We start from the raw sequence: 17,275 nt of genomic DNA, 5'->3' as shown, positions 1-17,275 counted from the left end.
GTCAGAAGATCTTGGGATCTTGATTTGGGAGTGTTTGAACCTAGGAAGGGCTCCTAGTATATTAGGGACCATCTATTTCAATGCTTCAGCCAATTTGGAAATTCCAAGTTTCTGGAAAAAGTTACCCACTTTTTAGTTTAAACATTTCAGTTATATTTTTGTTTAAACAGTACACATTTTGGACACTGTATTCTCATCTGGATTCACCAATTGTTGACTCTACATACACATTTAAATATACAACCATCCCCCAGTATACACAGGGAGATTGGTTCCAAGATATGCCAAAATCTGCACCATACCATACTCAAGTCCCAAGGTCAGCCCTGGAGAACCTGCATATATTACAATCAACCTTCTACGTACATGGGTTTCGCATCTCACAAAAGCACAAAATCCTTGTTTGGTTGAAAAACATCCATGTGAAAGTGGACCCACACAGTTCAAGCCACATTGTTCAAAGGTCAACTGTATTCTCTGCTGAAACATGCACGGGTCAGGTGTCACATCGCCACTTCTAAATACTTGAGCATACATCTCCTAAGAATCAGGACGTTCTCCTATGTGATATGGTTTTCACATACCTAATACACTTTTTTTTTTTTAATAGAGATGGGGTTTCACCATGTTGGCAGGATGGTCTCGATCTCTTGACCTCATGATCCAACAGCCTTGGCCTCCCAAAGTGCTGGGATTACAGGCTTGAGCCACCGCGCCCGGCAGTGATATGGTTTTCACATACCTAATACACATATTTTTTTAATAGAGGTGGGGTTTCACCATGTTGGCCAGGATGGTCTCTATCTCTTGACCTCGTGATCCACCCACCTCGGCCTCCCAAAGTGCTGGGATTACAGGTGTGAGCCACCGTGTCTGGCCTCTAATACACATTTTTTAATGAACTATCTGCTTTTTAACTGCTGGTACGTGATACTCTCTTGATTCTTGGTTGAAACTCTTGGGGCCAGGCATGGTGGCTCTCACCAGTAATTCAAGAGGTTGAGGTGAGAGGATAGCTTAAGGCCAGGACTTTAAGACCAACCTGGGTGACATAGTGAGACCTTGTCTCTATTAAAACACACACACACACAAGGCTAGGCACAGTGACTCACACCTGTAATCCCAGCACTTTGGAAGGTGGGTGGATCACGAGGTCAGTAGTTCAAGACCAGCCTGGCCAAGATGGTGAAAGCCTGTCTCTGATAAAAATACAAAAACAGCCTGGCATGGTGGCAGGCGCCTATAATCCCAGCTACTCAGGAGCCTAAGGGCGAGAATTACTTGATCCTGGTAGGTGGAAGTGGCAGGGAACTGAGATTGTGTCATTGCACTGCAGCCTGGGCAACAGAGCAAGACTCCATCTCAAAGAAAAAACCACTTGGGTGTCTTTACAGACCTATGATGAGCTAAAATACATCTCTCCAGCAATGCTGAATACAGCAAAACTTGCTCTCAGAGCAGAGTGTGGATATGGAGTGACCAGGGCTTCGTCTTTGATATATCAAAGATCTCAGCTAATACTTGAAACAGTTCCCTTTCTGTTAAATAATAATATTTAACAATAAATATTTAATATTAATAAATAATAAAAGGCTTTGTTTCCTAAGGTGCTTTTTCTCAAGACTTCAGATTTAACCCCCTAAAGAGGTGACATCAGCCAGGCGTTGTCGCTCACACCTGTAATACCAGCACTTTGGGAGGCTGAGATGGGCGGATCACAAGGTCAGGAGTTCGAGACCAGTCTGACCAACATGGTAAAACCCTGTCTCTACTAAAAATACAAAAATTAGCCTGGTATGGTGGCGGGAACCTGTAATCCCAGCTACTCAGGAGGCTGAGGCAGGAGAATCGCTTGAAACCCAGGAGGCGGAGGTTGCAGTGAGCTAAGATCACACCATTGCACTCCAGCATGAGCAACAGAGCAAGACTTCGTCTCAAAAAAAAAAGAAAGAACATCTGCCTTCTTTGGTGCACTCAGGACCCATGGCTCCTTTGGTCTCAGCTCTTCATTAGCAGTGTTCAGCTTTTCCATTTCTGCCTCTGCTCTTAGAACTAGAAAAGCTGAAGTCTCCACCAGGTGAGCCTGGAGTATTTCATCAGGATTCTTCCTCACTGCCTTCACTGCTCCAGACACTGAAGAATCAAAGGCTGACTCTTCCATCCTTCCAGAGACAGAAGCACCTGCTGTCACTTAAGGCCTGTGTGCTGCTGTCAGACCCACCTCATGGAGGAGGACAGTTGTGGGGGCATTTTTCTGAGCATTTTTCAAGAGTGCAGAAGAGGAATTGAAAATAACAGTGACTCAAAACCTGGAATTTCTCCCTGGAGGGCTCAAACTTCCCTGTCCTGCCCTGGGGGTGGCCTGACCCAGGGTGTCATTGGAAATCTTACCCTGATGATTTCTGTACCCAAGCCACAGACAAACAGGATCCCCTCAGAATAAAAACATGAGGCTTGTAATAAAGTGAATGGCTGCACTCTGACTAGTTCTTCACTGGAGGTAGAAGCTGCTCTGTAATTGTTGTCTTCCAGTGGGGAACAGATGGACTCTAGGTGACATGGAGGGCAGGGGCTCCACTCAGACCGGCCACCTTGCTCCCAGCTCTTCAGGAATTAATCTGTGGTGCTTTCTCATCCCCATGGCAACAGGTCCTAGTGTTACACAGACCACAAACACACGCAGGTCTGTCCCCATTTTTTTTGTCCATCGAGCTTTGCCTCCTAGCAACTTGGCATTCTTCCCGCATTGTTTGCTCTGGATCCAGCAGGCCTCTCCCTAGGGGAGGGGCTTCCCCTGCAACTGCTCTTTGTGTGACCTTGAACAAGAACCTCCCTCTTTCTGGGCCTCCATTCCTCACCTGCAAATTACTGAGATTGGACTTGAGGATCTTGAAGGTCCCCACTCCAGTGGTATCAATCTTTCTAAGTCACTTTTCCTCTAAATACATGCTCAAGTCCCAAGACAGGAAACTTAGCTCTGGTTCCCTGTTTATAGAATTAATGTTTTTAAGTTACCAATGCTCAGAAAATGCTTATTTCTCTATATAAAGCTTTATATTTTTATTTATTTATTTATTTATTTTGAGACAGAGTCTCACTCTGTCGCCCAGGCTGGGAGTAACAGTGACTTGATCTCAGCTCACTGCAACCTCCACCTCCCCAGTTCAAGCGATTCTCCTGCCTCAGCCTCCTGAGTAGCTGGGATTACAGGCACCCACCACCATGCCTGGCTAATTTTTGTATTTTTAGTAGAGATGGGATTTCACCATATTGGCCAAGCTGGTCTCAAACTCCTGACCTCAAGTGATCCACCCACCTTGGCCTCCCAAAGTGCTGGGATTACAGGCACGAGCCACCGTGCTCAAACTCTATAAAGCTTTAGAGTTAGATCATAGAGGTCACCTTGTTCATGATCTCATTTTGGCATTGAGGATACTGAGCCCTGAGAAGGCTTGCTCAAGGCCACATAGCATGTCAGAAGCAGAGGCAGGATGGAGCCCAGGTATCTTGACTCCCTCCTCAGTTCTCTTTCCATCTGAGTACTCTGCCCTTAGTTTGAATAATTGACAGCATTTTGCAGGACTTTCTGCAAAGAACTGAGCCAAACAGCAATGTGACATTCACACATACCCAACAGCAAAACCACCATGATCAGCCTCCTACCTCGGCCCTAGTAGGTCTGTCTGAGCTGGACACCTCTGAGGGTGCCCATCCTTCATTGCCATATGAGCAGAAGCAAACACCTGTGCAGGAGGCAGGAGGCAGCAAAAAGAGATGAGCATTTACAGCCCAGCAAGTTATTCAGCCTCTCCCAGCCTCCATTTCCTCATCTGTAATCTGAGCATGACATTACCTCTTCAGAGTTGTGAGTGCCAGTTAAGAAAAATAGTGTCTGGCCAGGCACGGTAGCCCATGCCTGTAATTCCAACACTTTGGAAGGCCAAGGTGGGCAGATCACTTTAGCTCAGGAGTTTGAAACCAGCCTGAGTAACATGGCAAAACCCTGTCTCTAAGAAAAGTACAAAAATTAGCCAGGCTTAGTGCCAAACACCTGTAGTTCCAGCCACTTGGGAGGCTGAAGTGGGAGGATCAATTGGCGAGGAGGTTGAGGCTGCCGTGAACTGTGGTCACACCACTGCACTCTAGCCTAAGCAACAGAAAAAGACCCTGTCACAAAAAAAAAAACAAAGGAAGGGGAGAGAGGAAAGAAAAAAGGAAGGGGAGGGGAGGGAGGAAGGGAGGAGGGAAGGAGGGAAGTGAGGGAGGGGGGGAGGAGGGAAGGAGGGAAGGGAGGGAGGGAGTGAGGAAAGAAGGGAGGGAGGGAGGGAGGGAGGGAGGGAGGGAGGGAGGGAGGGAGCCAGAGAAGGGAAGGGAAGGTGTCTGGCACAGAGTAAGTACTCGACAAGTCAACAAGCGTCCATTTTCCCTGTTCAACTCCCATTTCCAAGACTACACCATCAAAGCTCCATTGAGACTCTCATGGTGGGTGATCCTCAGCAAAATTTTTTTTTAACCAACACTGTCCCTAGTTAGCAAATGTTTAATTCCTCTAATCTCTCTGGATGCTTCTACCTTCTTTATCCTGGACAACATACTTGAGATATATAAGTATAGCATTGCCCAAACTCAACAGCATGCCCATTAAATAGGCATTCCAAAATCAAAGAATTCGCTTTTCCAATTTCCTGATATTTGGGGGCATCTGCCTCTTGGAGGTAGTAATGGGATTGAGCTGCTGTCTCCCAGGCTTCTAAAGACTAGGGAAGCCGGTAATCTCAGCAGTTTGGGAGGCCAAGGCAGGAGTTGCTTGAGCCAGGAGTTCAAGACTTGGCAACATAGGGGGACCCCTTCTCTACAAAATGAGTGGAGCATGGTGGTGCACACCTGTAGTCCCAGCTTTTCAGGAGGCTTAGGTAGGAGGATTGCTTGAGCCTGGGAGGTGGAGGTTGCATTGAGGCTGTGATCACACTCCAGCCTGGGTGACAGTGAGACCCTGTCTCAAAAAAACAAAAACGAGAAAAGTGGAAACCAGGACTCCAATGGCTCCAGCTCTGCACCCAACCCTGCTCCTGGGCAGCTGTACAACTTTGGACAAAGACCCTTAACTTCCAGGAGCCTCGGTGGCATCCAGAAAATGGGAAGAAAACACCTCCCTCCCCCTGCTGCCAGGGCTGGAATAAGGGTGACATGAGTTGGTGAGCTGAGGGGTCTGCAGTGGATTTCCCTCTCAATGTGTTTCACATGTGGGTTCACCAACCCTGAGCTGGCCCCCAGCTCCCCTCCTTTCCCCAGAAACCCCTTATAACATAGCCAGATGTAGGAGTGCCTGTGCCCGCAGAGTCCTGGGTGTAGTCTAGGATGGCCGTGGGCAACACCAAAGCAAAGAGGCGTCCTGGTCTCCCAGGCCTCCTCCCCTTGGCCTCCCCTCTGTTGTCTCCCCACTCACAGGGACAGTTCCGAGACCCAGTTCTGACCAAGCTCCTCAGGTCACAGTGCTAAGCCTCTCCTCCTTCCTGGAATTTCCTACTCAACTCCTAAGTTCTGCCTATTCAAATCCTCTTCAATCCTCAAACTTTAGACTAAAGGCTCATCTCTTCCAGGAAGTCCTCCTGCTGGCCCCATCAGAGGAAGTCATTATTTCTTCTGTTTACACGGCATTTAATCTTCGGACTTAGAGCCCAGTAAACTATCTTCATCCCTGTCCAGTGAACCACACTTCTTCCCTTACGTTCTTTATTTGTTGCGGGGGGAGGGGGACAGAGTCTCACTGTGTTGCCTAGGCTAGAGGGCAGTGGCCCGATATCGGCTCACTGCAACCTCCCCTTCCTGGGTTTAAGCAATTCTCCTGCCTCAGCCTCCTGAGTAGCTGGGACTACAGACGTCCACCACCACGCCCAGCTAATTTTTGTATTTTTAGTACAGACGGGGTTTCACCATGTTGGCCAGGCTGGTCTCAAACTCCTGACCTCAGGCGATCCACTCACCTTGGCCTCCCAAAATGCTAGGATTACAGGGATAAGCCACCATGCCTGGCCACCCACTTACATTCTTAAAAATTATGGAGAACCCCAAAGAACCCCAAAGAATTATGGTTTGTGTGGGTTCTACCTATTAATATTTAACAAATTAATATTAAAGCTGGGAGAAATTTAAGTATTTTCTTACTAATTTTTAAATAATAAATTTTAATATGATAAACCCTTTACATGCTAACATAATTTTTTAAAAACCACATAATCCCAGCACTTTGGGAGGTTGAGGTAGGAGGGTCACTTGAGTCCAGGAGTTTAAGACTAGCTTGGGCAACATAGTGAGACCCCCGTCTCTACTAAAACTATAAATGAGTTAAAAAAAAAAAAAAAAAACCTATATTTTCTGAAAAAAAATTAGTAAGAAGGGCATCGTGGTTTTACACTTGTGCAAATCTCTTTAGCATGTGGCTGAATAGAAGGCAGCTGGACTCGAGTCTCCTTCGGCATTCAACCCGATGTCGTATCACACATCACGGAGCATCTGGAAAACAGGAATGAGTATGAAAAAGGCACATCATGTCTCAGAGATATTATGAGCCTAGTTCTAAGCTCTCAGTCACTCCAAAAGAAGGCCTTGAGCCCCACTTTGAAAACTGTCACAATAGACTAGGGGCTCCTTGAGACAAGGGCACCTGTCCCAGTTGGCTCCATCAGCCCAGTGCCTGGCCAGACCCTGGCACAGCAGCCTCTCTCTCAATGATCACAGCAAACGACAGCTTCAGAGGGGCAGGCTCCAGGGTGTGGCTCTCCCAGCTCATCCTCCTCAAAGCTCAGCAAAGGGCCACTCTGTCCGTGAAGCTGCCCCCATGGCAAGGCTCTTAACACTGTGGCAGGGGATCCTTCTCTGTCTTGTTCCAGCCAGAATGAGTACTTTGTGGTCTGGGACTGTCTGGTCCTCTTCAAGAACACTCGTCCCTACAACTCCCAGAAAGTCTGTTCCCTAAAGACCAAGTACCCATAGACTTCCGAGGGTCCAGGAAACAGCTTGACCCCCTAGATAAAGGCAGTCCAAGGCCCTCCAGGGACGAATGGAGAAGAACTTATGGGTGGAGGCCTCTCCTTTCCTGACTGCAAAAAAAGCAGCCTTGGGATCACAGAATCTGTCCCCTTGGCTTCTGTCCCCAAGGGGTTCCTCACTCTGCTCCCATGTCACTCCCATACCTCTGCTCCCCCAGCATGCCTCAGCCCCAGTGTGGGGTGAAAGAAGGACATCATTAAAAAACGTGAGCTCAGATCTATCCAGTCCTAGGCTCAACTCTCATCTCTGCGTCTTACCAGCTGTGTGACCTTGGGAAAGTGATGTAACCTCTCAGAGCCCAGCACCAGCATTTGTAAAATTGTGACACTACCACATAGTTATGAAAGAAGAGAAACTGCATGTAGACCTCTTGACCAGACATTCTACAAATAGTAGCCAGAAATATGAGGTTATCTCCCCACCTCCCTCCCCACCAAACCCTCAGCCTAAGTATGGCTAACACAAAACAGATTACCAATCCCTTTCCTTTCTCCATGAGGACAGCAACACTAGGCTGGGATTTTCCAAGAGGGCTTAGCTGATGGAGGAAGAGGCATGAAGTAATCTTGCTTTCAGGGTGTAGGTTTCCTACCATGTGACAGTGACAGCACCGACAGCTAGACTCAACACCCCAACCCTCCACAAGACCTAGACACCTTCTCCCGCTTCCCTGTCCTTTCTCCTGTGAGGAGTGCCCTCACCAGCAGGTAAGCAAGCACAGTGCTCCATGCAGAGGGGGAGGGGCACACACTAACAAACCTGAGCACCTGAGTTAGTGTGATGGGAACAGCATGGTAGACACTACCTTGTACTTGGAAAGGTCAGAGATCAAGCAGATGGGGGATAGGGGAATATTATTCAGTGCCTGCTGTGTACCCAGATGTTCCCATGCTGGGGACTCACTTCTGAAACCAGGTAAGTTAAAGGCCCTTCCTCCCTTAAGAGCCACCAATGATAAAAGTGCCACCCCAACCCCCAGCCTGCAGTGGAGGAAGAAGCCTCTTCTGGAGCTCAGCCTGGGTGCCCAGGATGAGACAGGAGAAGAGGCCATGAATCGTTCCACCTGTGCCCTCCCCCAGCTCTGCACCTGGCATATCTCGGTGCCTGCCGGACACGGCATAGAACTACAGTTCCACAACTTGAGCCCAGAGGCCCAGGATGAGTGCAAGTTTGACTACATGGAGGTGTATGAGACCAGCAGCTCAGGGGCCTTCAGCCTCCTGGGCAGTTTCAGGAGCCAGGGAAGAGCCACAGATAACTCTGTCCTTACTGTCTGCTACCCCCAGCTCCCTCCACATCGGCCCAGCGCATTCCCCAGCTGTGGACTTAGGGGTTGCAGGAATGAGCAGCCACTCCCCCGGCTCACACCATGTTCTCTCCTTGTCCTGATCACACCAGTGATCTACCAGGGGATGCAAAGACCCAGCCTGGCCAATGCCCTCTCACCCTGGTGGGGAGGAAAGGAGGGCAGCTGGTATGTCCACCCCCTCCACCCTGCTTCTTTCTTTCTCAAACCACCCAAGGCTCCCTTCTGCCTGCCACTTCTCTCCCCTCCCAGCACCCCCCCACAACGTGCTCACTCAGTGCCTTGGGTGATGGGGATGGAGAGCTCCCCTCATCACATCCCCACACAGGGCACCTAGTTTCCTCTACTGGGTGTTCTCGGACATCGCCTGTGCCTTTAAGAGCTGCCGCCCTGTGCCAGGGACTTGACCTCAGCATCCTCAGCTGAGTTGGATTAAGGGACCATTTCATGCCTTTGTGAATTTCTTCTGGCTGCCGTCCCTTCCCCTACACATAGACAGAGTAGCCCATAGGCTGAACTACACTACCAAGGACAGCCCAAGAGCTGGTCTAGCCTGGCAGCCTTTTCCCTCGGTTAGTAGAAGCTGCCCCTTTGATTGGGGGTTTGTGGTCAGAGAGTGGGCCCTTGGAGGTCTTGGGCTATCACAGGAACTCTAGGAAGCCATGCAGAGCCTCAGGCCATGAAGGACTACACAGATGTCATCCTCTGCGTGGAGGCAACAGAGTCGAGCAAGGTAAGGGCCATGTAGAATTGCGGTCCCAAGACCCAGCACCCCAGTGCTCACCGCTGCCCTCAGCCTTCAAGTCTCTCCCTTCCAGACCGAGTTCTGCAATCCTGCCTTCGAGCCTGAGTCTGGACCACCCTGCCCTCTCCCAGCCTTCCCAGAGGATGCCAGCTACAGCATCCCAGCTCCCTGGCACGGTAACTATCCCAGGGGGTGACCTGGGGGAGGACAGAGAGGCCCAGGAGCCAAGGACAGCATGAGGAATGCCTAACAGAAGGGTCCCTCAAAATCCCACCTGCCGGTCCGCAGGCCGGCGCCCTCGAGGGCTGCAGCCAGACTGCCGTTTCTCCTGGCTCTGCATGCTCCTGCTCGCTAGCCTGCTGCTCCTGCTGCTGGGGCTGCTGGTGGCCATCATCCTGGCCCGTAAGTACCCAGGGTCTGCTTGAAAGGAGGGCTTTGGAATACAACCCCCTGAGCTGCTCTCCCAGACTCCCGGATCCAGCTCCTCTGAACGTCGCCCTCCATCTTCCTGCCTTCAGAGCTGCAGGCTGCACCCCCATCCGGGACCTCCCATAGCCCACTGCCTGCCGGAGGCCTTACCACCACCATCCCCACCATCACCAACTCCCAGGCAGCTGGGACCCCTAAAGGGCAGCAGGAGGCAGGCGTGAGCCCCTCCCCACAGTCCAGTGAGTACCCAGGGCAGATCTTCTGGGAGAAGAGCCCTAGATGATGGGGTGGGGGTGAGGGAAGGTTGAGGAAGAGGCACCTTGGGGAATAAAGGACCTCTCTCCTTTTGACCTCTGAACTCTAACCTCCATCTCTGCAGCCTGTGGAGGCCTCCTCTCTGGCCCAAGGGGCTTCTTCAGCAGCCCTAACTACCCAGACCCTTACCCCCCCAACGCCCACTGCGTGTGGCATATCCAGGTGGCCACAGATCACACAATCCAGCTCAAGATCGAAGCCCTTAGCATAGAAAGTGTGGCCTCTTGCCTTTTTGATCGCTTGGAAATCTCCCCTGATCCTGAAGGCCCCCTCCTCAGGTATGTCCCTCTGTCCCCAGGACCTCCCATCCTGTCCTGAACCACTATCTAAAGGGCCAAATTGGGGAGTGACAGCGGGAAGGGCTGACCCAGGAAGAAACTGAGAGACTAGATCGCTAGGCCCAGCTCTGCCACCACCTTACTGTTTGCCATGTTTCACTTCCTCTCTCTGATCTGTTTCCTAGTCTGTAACATGGAGCTCCTGCCTATCTTCCCATGAGTAAATGCTACAAGGATAAATGAGCAGGCTAGGAAGGTCAGAGCTCTCTGGGACATCATGGTCACCAGTTTGGGGATTGAGAAAATAAGACTGCAGGGCTCAGATGAGCTCCTCTCTGGCTGGCCCTGCTCTCAGAGTCCCCATCACCCCCAACCTTGCTTCTTGCAGGGTTTGTGGGAGGGTGCCTCCCCCCACGCTCAACACCAATGCCAGCCACCTCCTGGTGGCCTTCGTCTCTGACAGCAGTGTGGAAGGATTTGGTTTCCATGCCTGGTACCAGGCTGTGGCCCCAGGGCATGGTGAGTGTGTTCCCACCATGGCCCCAGCTGCCTGTTGAGTGTCCACTTTCTTCCCGTCCACCCACTCCCAGCCCTGCCAAAGGGGTGGAGACTCTGGGCATTCCTGACTCCTGATGCCCACACCCAGGGAGCTGTGCCCATGATGAGTTCCACTGTGACCAGCTCATCTGCCTGCTGCCTGACTCAGTGTGTGATGGTTTTGCCAATTGCGCCGACGGCAGTGATGAAACCAATTGCAGTGCCAAGTTCTCGGGTACGGGGCAGGCATGGGGGGGTCCTCTCTTCAGGCATCTGATCTGGGTTCAAGCTGGGGCCTCCAGCTCTGGGCAAGCCTCAAACCAGGGCCTCCACCAGCATTTCCTGCTTGGTCATTCTTTGGCCCAGAACTTGCTTCCCAAGGGCTTGGCCAAAACTGGCTCTGTAATCACGGCCAGCACTACTGGATGGAGGAACAGATCTAGCAAACTCATGAGCCCTTCCACCTCTCTACAGGGTGTGGGGGGAATCTGACTGGGCTCCAGGGCACTTTCTCCACACCCAGCTACCTGCAGCAGTACCCTCACCAGCAGGTAAGCAAGCACAGTGCTCCATGCAGAGGGGGAGGGACACACACTAACACACCTGAGCGCCTGAGTTAGTGTGATGGGAACAGCATGGTAGACGCTACCTTGTACTTGGGAAGGTCAGAGATCAAGCAGACGGGGAATGGGGAATATTATTCAGTGCCTGCTGTGTACCCAGATGTTCCCATGCTGGGGACTCACTTCTGAAACCAGGTAAGTTAAAGGCCCTTCCTCCCTTAAGAGCCACCAATGATGAAAGCGCCACCCCAACCCTCAGCCTGCAGTAGGGGAAGAAGCCCCTTCTGGAGCTCAGCCAAGGTGCCCAGGATGAGATAGAAGGGGCCATGAATCGTTCCACCTGTGCCCTCCCCCAGCTCTGCACCTGGCATATCTCGGTGCCTGCCGGACACGGCATAGAACTACAGTTCCACAACTTCAGCCTGGAGGCCCAGGATGAGTGCAAGTTTGACTACGTGGAGGTGTATGAGACCAGCAGCTCAGGGGCCTTCAGCCTCCTCGGCAGGTAGGGGAGCCGGGGAAGAGCCACGGATAACTCCATCCCTACTGTCTGCCACCCCCGGCTCCCTCCACATCAGCCCAGCTGCATTTTCTTCTGCTACTCCAGGCCGGGGGTCTCTTCACCATCACCCTAAAAACAGCTCTCACCTCAAAACCTTCACCCCACACTCTCCCTGTCCCCAGGAGGTCCTTCCCCAAACCTCCCTGCCCCAGTTCCTCCCCACCAGAAGGGGCCACTTCCACCTCCCCTACAAACCCTTGTTGATTTTTTTCTTCTTTTTTTGAGGCAGGGTCTCGCTCTGTCACCCAGGCGGGAGTGCAGTAGCGCCACCATGGCTCACTCACTGCAGCCTGGACTCCTAGGTTCAAGTGCACCTTCCACCTTGGCCTCCTTTTAAGTAGCTGGGACCACAGGCACATGCCACCATGCTCAGATAATTTATTTTTTAAATATTTTTGTAAAGACAGGGTCTCACTATATCACCCAGGCTGGTTTCGAACTCCTGGGCTCAAGTGATCCTCCCGCCTTGGCCTCCCAAAATGCTGGGATTACAGGCTTCAGCCACAATGCCAGGCCGCTTCACTGATTTTTTTCCCCATCTCGAAGTGGCTCAAGTTCAAGCAATTTGTTTCATGCTTTGCCTGCTGAATATGTGTGTCTTCCTTACCAGACCCTAACCCAGTGTCTCTAGTCACCTTTGGCACCATCCAGGGCTCCCAGCTCAGAGCCAGACCTGTGGGAGGCTGCAATGCCCCCTCAGTCAGCCAGGGCTGGTGCCCAGAACTGCAATCTGCTTTGGGCAGGTTCTGTGGAGCAGAGCCACCCCCGCTCCTCGTGTCTTCGCACCACGAGCTGGCTGTGCTCCTTAGGACAGATCATGGCATCAGCAGTGGAGGCTTCTCAGCCACCTACCTGGCCTTCAATACCACGGAGAGTAGGTGCCCCTGGGCAAGTGGATGTGGGCAGTAGAGGCACCTCCAGGGGGACAGAGAAGGGCTCTGGACCCTGGTCAAGACACTCTGTGGGTACTGGGGTGTAGGTGCATCCCCGGGCACTGCCATGCCCCTTGTGCCTGCAGACCGCTGTGGACCCAGTGAGCTCTCCTGCCAGGCTGGAGGGTGTAAGGGTGTGCAGTGGATGTGTGACATGTGGAGAGACTGCACCGATGGCAGTGATGACAACTGCAGCAGCCCTTTGTTCCCACCCCCAGGTGAGAAACCTGCCCCTGGGGACCCTGAGCAGGGCCTGCAGGGGCGAGCAGGCTGGGTGCCCACCTCACAGAACCCTGCTGCATACTGTGTGATGTCCCATCCCATCCTCCCTGAGGGGTCAGGGACAGCTGGCCTCGCGTCCAGACTCTGGGGCCACTTCTCAGAGTCCTGGAAGCCACTGGTGGCTGGTGGTGGCAATGGCCCTGATTGTCACCCCAAGGGAAATGGAAATCTGGGAATCAGTGGTTGGGGCTTCAAGAACCAGTCCCTTCTGTCACCCAGAGCCCCTTTCCAAAGCCCACCCCAAAGATGAAGGCATGCTCTTACACAGAGAAAGGGACTTTCTTCCCAATGCCCAAGTGGTCCCTGTAAATGCGGGTGCCCCATGTTCCCTGAGATCAAAGAGGTACCCGTGTGATGCCCTGGGCTGGAGAGTGACTCTGGAGCAGGATCTCAGGGATGGCAGGGATCCTCAGTGTGTACACCCTCTCTCCTTGTTATCCTCCATCGGAGCCACATACACACAGGACCAAGTGATTCGGTGACTTGCCACAGGCCACACAGCCAGTGAGCAGTTCCCACAGTGGCCCTCCTCCACCCCTACAGAGCTGGCCTGTGAGCCTGTCCAAGTGGAGATGTGCCTCGGTCTGAGCTACAACACCACGGCCTTCCCTAACATCTGGGTGGGCATGGCCACCCAAGAGGAGGTGGTAGAGGTCCTCAGCGGTTACAAGGTCTCTGGGCAGAGGGAAAGAGGGCGGGCCAGGAGGGGACGGAACCTTGGAGCAGGTGCCTGAAGGCCACACTCCCTCCACAGAGTCTGACAAGCCTGCCCTGCTACCAGAATTTCCGGAGGCTCCTGTGTGGGCTGCTTGTGCCCCGCTGCACCCCACTAGGCAGTGTTCTGCCCCCTTGCCGCTCTGTCTGCCAGGAAGCAGAGCACCAGTGCCAGTCTGGCCTAGCACTACTGGGCACCCCCTGGCCCTTCAACTGCAACAGGCTGCCAGAAGCAGCTGGCCTGGAAGCTTGTGCCCAGCCGTGACCCTGAAGCTAGCCCCTGCCCTCTTCCTGCCCATCTTCCTTTGCCAGTCAGGGTTGGCAGGCAGGGGAACAAAGGAAGGGGCACCAGCAGGGTCTCTACCCATCTTCTCTGGGGCTCCCAGGGAGGGGGTGGAGGAGTCCTCGGCTGGGGGTCATGGGACCCTCCCACCCTCCCTGCTCCTTCCTGTCCCCAGGCTGCTCACTGGCCCCACACTGTGCCACTGGACAATCGAGACTGCTTCCTATCCAGGCCTCTGACCCTGACTTCCCATCTCTGCCTCTCCCCCTTTCCATCTGCTTTTTCAGCATCTCTATTGCCTGCCTTCTGACCAATAAAAATGTGCCAAGCATCTACCCATGTGGCAGGCCCTGTCCTAGGCCCTGGGAATCCAACTGGCCGTCTGCCTCTAGAATTCTCCACCCTCATCTCTCTGCTTATTTCTCTCTGGAAGGGGGTCTGATCTTTGGTCTCTGCCACTGTCCAGCCTCTCCTCTGGCCCCTGGGAACCAGAGGTGCCCTATGTGTCTGTCTCTCGAGGTTCTGCCTCTCTGTGCCCGGCTCAAGTCTCTCTCCCCCTCCTTTCTCCCCCCAAACTTTGGCCGGCCGCCGGGCGACACCACGAGTTATTTCCCAGCTATTTCCCGGTCCGGGAGCTCCTGGCCCCTGAACAACTGGTTTCCTCTTGGAGTCTGGGAGGAGGAGAGCAGAGCCGGCAGGGAGCGAACCAGGACCGGAGTGACCTCGGGGAAGGGGGCGCCTGGCCGGGGAGAAGCGCGGGGGCGGGGGCACCGCCTACTGGAGGGTCCGGAGTAGGTAGCGCCCCCGAAGGAGGCCATTGGGGAGCCAGGAGGGGGGTGAGTCTGGCGGAGGAGGGCAAAGGGGCTGGGGAGGAGACAGTGGGAAAGGCTGGCGCAGGCCAGCGGTGGGAGGGAAAACTGACCGCTCCTACCCGCTCTCGCCTGCCTGGCTCACCGGGTGCTCGGGTCCGCGGGCACTCAGCCTCAGGGGAACGGCAGTGGGGTGGGGACCAACTGGGCCGCGCCGGGGTGGGGAGCGAGGCAGGTCCCAGGATTCTGGGTCCCGACTCCAGTCCTGGCTGGCCCACAGACTGCCAGAGGACCCCGGCGTCCGGGCTCCCGGTGCCAGCGCCATGAGGCCGCTCCTCGTCCTGCTGCTCCTGGGCCTGGCGGCCAGCTCGCCCCCGCTGGAAGACAACAAGATCCCCAGCCTGTGCCCGGGGCACCCCGGCCTTCCAGGCACGCCGGGCCACCATGGCAGCCAGGGCTTGCCCGGCCGCGATGGCCGCGACGGCCGCGACGGCGCACCCGGGGCTCCGGGCGAGAAAGGCGAGGGCGGGAGGCCGGGTAAGAAGGCACCGCCGCGACTCTCGGAGGCGACCTCCGAGCAGGCGCGGCTGCGACTCCTGCTCCCGTTGTCCGGCGCCCCCGCCAGGGGGCGCCACTCCCTGCGCTTTACAGCCCTGCGCGGGGGCGGGGAGGCCCAGGCGGCGGGGGCCCCCTTGGCCAGCCCCCCAGTTCTGCCCTCCACCTGCAGGAAGGGGTGGGGGAGGAACCCGTACGGGAGGAGGCGCTGGATGAAGGTCAGGCCGGGGCGGGGAGGGGGACGGTGACCTTAGAGTCGGCGCCCCGCTGCGGGCTGACCCGGCCGCTGCACTCACCCTGACGCCCCCCTTACCCTGTAGGACTGCCGGGGCCGCGAGGGGAGCCCGGGCCGCGAGGAGAGGCGGGACCCGCGGGGCCCACCGGGCCTGTTGGGGAGTGCTCGGTGCCTCCGCGCTCCGCCTTCAGCGCCAAGCGCTCGGAGAGCCGGGTGCCTCCGCCGTCTGACGCGCCCCTGCCCTTCGACCGTGTGCTGGTGAACGAGCAGGGACATTACGACGCCGTCACCGGCAAGTTCACCTGCCAGGTGCCTGGGGTCTACTACTTCGCCGTCCATGCCACCGTCTACCGTGCCAGCCTGCAGTTTGACCTGATGAAGAATGGCGAATCTATCGCCTCTTTCTTTCAGTTTTTCGGGGGGTGGCCCAAGCCAGCCTCGCTCTCAGGGGGCGCCATGGTGAGGCTGGAGCCCGAGGACCAAGTGTGGGTGCAGGTGGGCGTGGGTGACTACATTGGCATCTATGCCAGCATCAAGACAGATAGCACCTTCTCCGGATTTCTGGTGTACTCTGACTGGCATAGCTCCCCGGTCTTCGCTTAGTGCCCACTGCAAAGTAAGCTGACGGTCTCACTCTTAGGAGGAGGGCGTGACGCTGACAACCAGGTCGTCCAGGAGGGCTGGCCCCTCTGGAATATTGTGAATGACTAGGGAGGTGGGGTAGAGGCCTCTCCGTCCTGCTGCTGGCAAGGAACAGGGACACTGGCTGAGATGAGGTCTGGCAGCATGGGGCAGTGGCTGGATTTCTATCCAAGACCAGAGGAGTGTGCTGTGCTGGCAAGTGTGGGTCCCCCAGTTGCTCTGGCCAGGAGCCCACGCTGGGGTGCTTTCTTCCTGGTCCTCTGCTTCTCTGGATCCTCCCCCACACTCCTGCTCCTGGGGCCGGCCCTTTTCTCGGAGATCACTCAATAAATCTAAGAACCCAGCTCCTGCCTTTCTTCTTTAGTGGTGGGGTTCCCTGTTTCTGGGATCATGGGTGGAGGGGGTGCTCAGGCAGAAAGAAGGATTCTTGGGTGAAATAGAGATACGGGGCAGATATACAGGAAGCCGGCCCAGGGGAATGAGAGGCTGCTCCACAGAACCGCCACCTAGGTTGTGAACAAGAGTGGCTGACAGGGATGCCTTCCTGGGGTGGGGCTCCAGCCCCCCTGAAAACAGGACACTTTTTTCTAATTCAAAGATGCCAAGCGAACCACGTAAGGGCTGCCTGCACCACACATACCCCTGCCCTGATCCAACAAAAAAGAGCCGAGGACCTTTCATCCATGGCTGCTCTGGCTGCTTGCCTGGTCTGTAAACGAGTGGCGTCCCTTGCATCTAGAGATAAGTACTTTCTGAGATGACCACAAGGGGGGGCCCTGACCCCGGAATGCCACAGGAACCCTGGGTAGCTTGAGCTCCTGACTATGTATGGGTGGTGAGGGAGAGGAGGGGTATTGAGGTCGGCCAAAGGAATTCCAGATGTGGGTGGAGGAAAAGGGGGGTCCTTTACTCTCAACTCAGGAAGTTTATCTTCTATCATAAAATGTTTATCCCCACATTAAACAGAGACTGGAAGGAGCCGGGCCTCCCCTTGCTCAGCTCCCTGTCCCAGATTGAGGGAAGGAAAGAGCATGTGCC

General features: G+C 54.4%; 2 protein-coding genes across 4 annotated transcripts; both read left to right on the top strand.

Moving 5' to 3' along the window:
- The first annotated feature begins 8,843 nt into the window (after window positions 1-8,843).
- Window positions 8,844-14,491, top strand: MFRP (membrane frizzled-related protein). Its single transcript, XM_035264860.3, has 13 exons — window positions 8,844-9,089; window positions 9,175-9,277; window positions 9,390-9,503; window positions 9,620-9,769; window positions 9,910-10,123; window positions 10,512-10,642; window positions 10,770-10,895; window positions 11,135-11,211; window positions 11,580-11,728; window positions 12,529-12,659; window positions 12,804-12,935; window positions 13,543-13,670; window positions 13,754-14,491. The coding sequence occupies exons 1-13, from the start codon at window positions 9,036-9,038 to the stop codon at window positions 13,976-13,978; spliced, it is 1,734 nt and encodes a 577-aa protein (XP_035120751.2). The 5' UTR covers window positions 8,844-9,035; the 3' UTR covers window positions 13,979-14,491.
- A 152-nt stretch (window positions 14,492-14,643) lies between these two features.
- Window positions 14,644-16,349, top strand: C1QTNF5 (C1q and TNF related 5). 3 transcript variants are annotated; one of them, XM_009006979.5, is made up of 3 exons: window positions 14,644-14,787; window positions 15,086-15,342; window positions 15,681-16,349. In XM_009006979.5, the coding sequence occupies exons 2-3, from the start codon at window positions 15,129-15,131 to the stop codon at window positions 16,196-16,198; spliced, it is 732 nt and encodes a 243-aa protein (XP_009005227.2). In that variant the 5' UTR covers window positions 14,644-14,787; window positions 15,086-15,128; the 3' UTR covers window positions 16,199-16,349. The 3 variants fall into 3 exon arrangements, with proteins under 3 accessions (XP_009005227.2, XP_054097329.1, XP_078195813.1); XM_054241354.2 differs by having other exon boundaries at window positions 14,644-14,791; XM_078339687.1 differs by having other exon boundaries at window positions 14,644-14,832.
- The last annotated feature ends 926 nt before the right edge of the window (window positions 16,350-17,275 follow it).

This window comes from Callithrix jacchus, chromosome 10, assembly GCF_049354715.1.
Source record: "Callithrix jacchus isolate 240 chromosome 10, calJac240_pri, whole genome shotgun sequence".
In the NCBI taxonomy this organism is placed as follows: domain Eukaryota; kingdom Metazoa; phylum Chordata; class Mammalia; order Primates; family Cebidae; genus Callithrix; species Callithrix jacchus.
This window is presented reverse-complemented; position numbering and strand designations above follow the sequence as displayed.

Excerpts from the sequence above, each read along its gene's own strand:
- MFRP (XM_035264860.3), top strand. The coding sequence starts at position 9,036 with ATGAAGGACTACACAGATGTCATCCTCTGCGTGGAGGCAACAGAGTCG. Across the intron at positions 10,643-10,769 it reads GGCTGTGGCCCCAGGGCATG|GGAGCTGTGCCCATGATGAG; the intron begins GTGAGTGTGTTC and ends GCCCACACCCAG. Across the intron at positions 13,671-13,753 it reads AGGTCCTCAGCGGTTACAAG|AGTCTGACAAGCCTGCCCTG; the intron begins GTCTCTGGGCAG and ends CTCCCTCCACAG.
- C1QTNF5 (XM_009006979.5), top strand. The coding sequence starts at position 15,129 with ATGAGGCCGCTCCTCGTCCTGCTGCTCCTGGGCCTGGCGGCCAGCTCG. Across the intron at positions 15,343-15,680 it reads AGGCGAGGGCGGGAGGCCGG|GACTGCCGGGGCCGCGAGGG; the intron begins GTAAGAAGGCAC and ends CTTACCCTGTAG.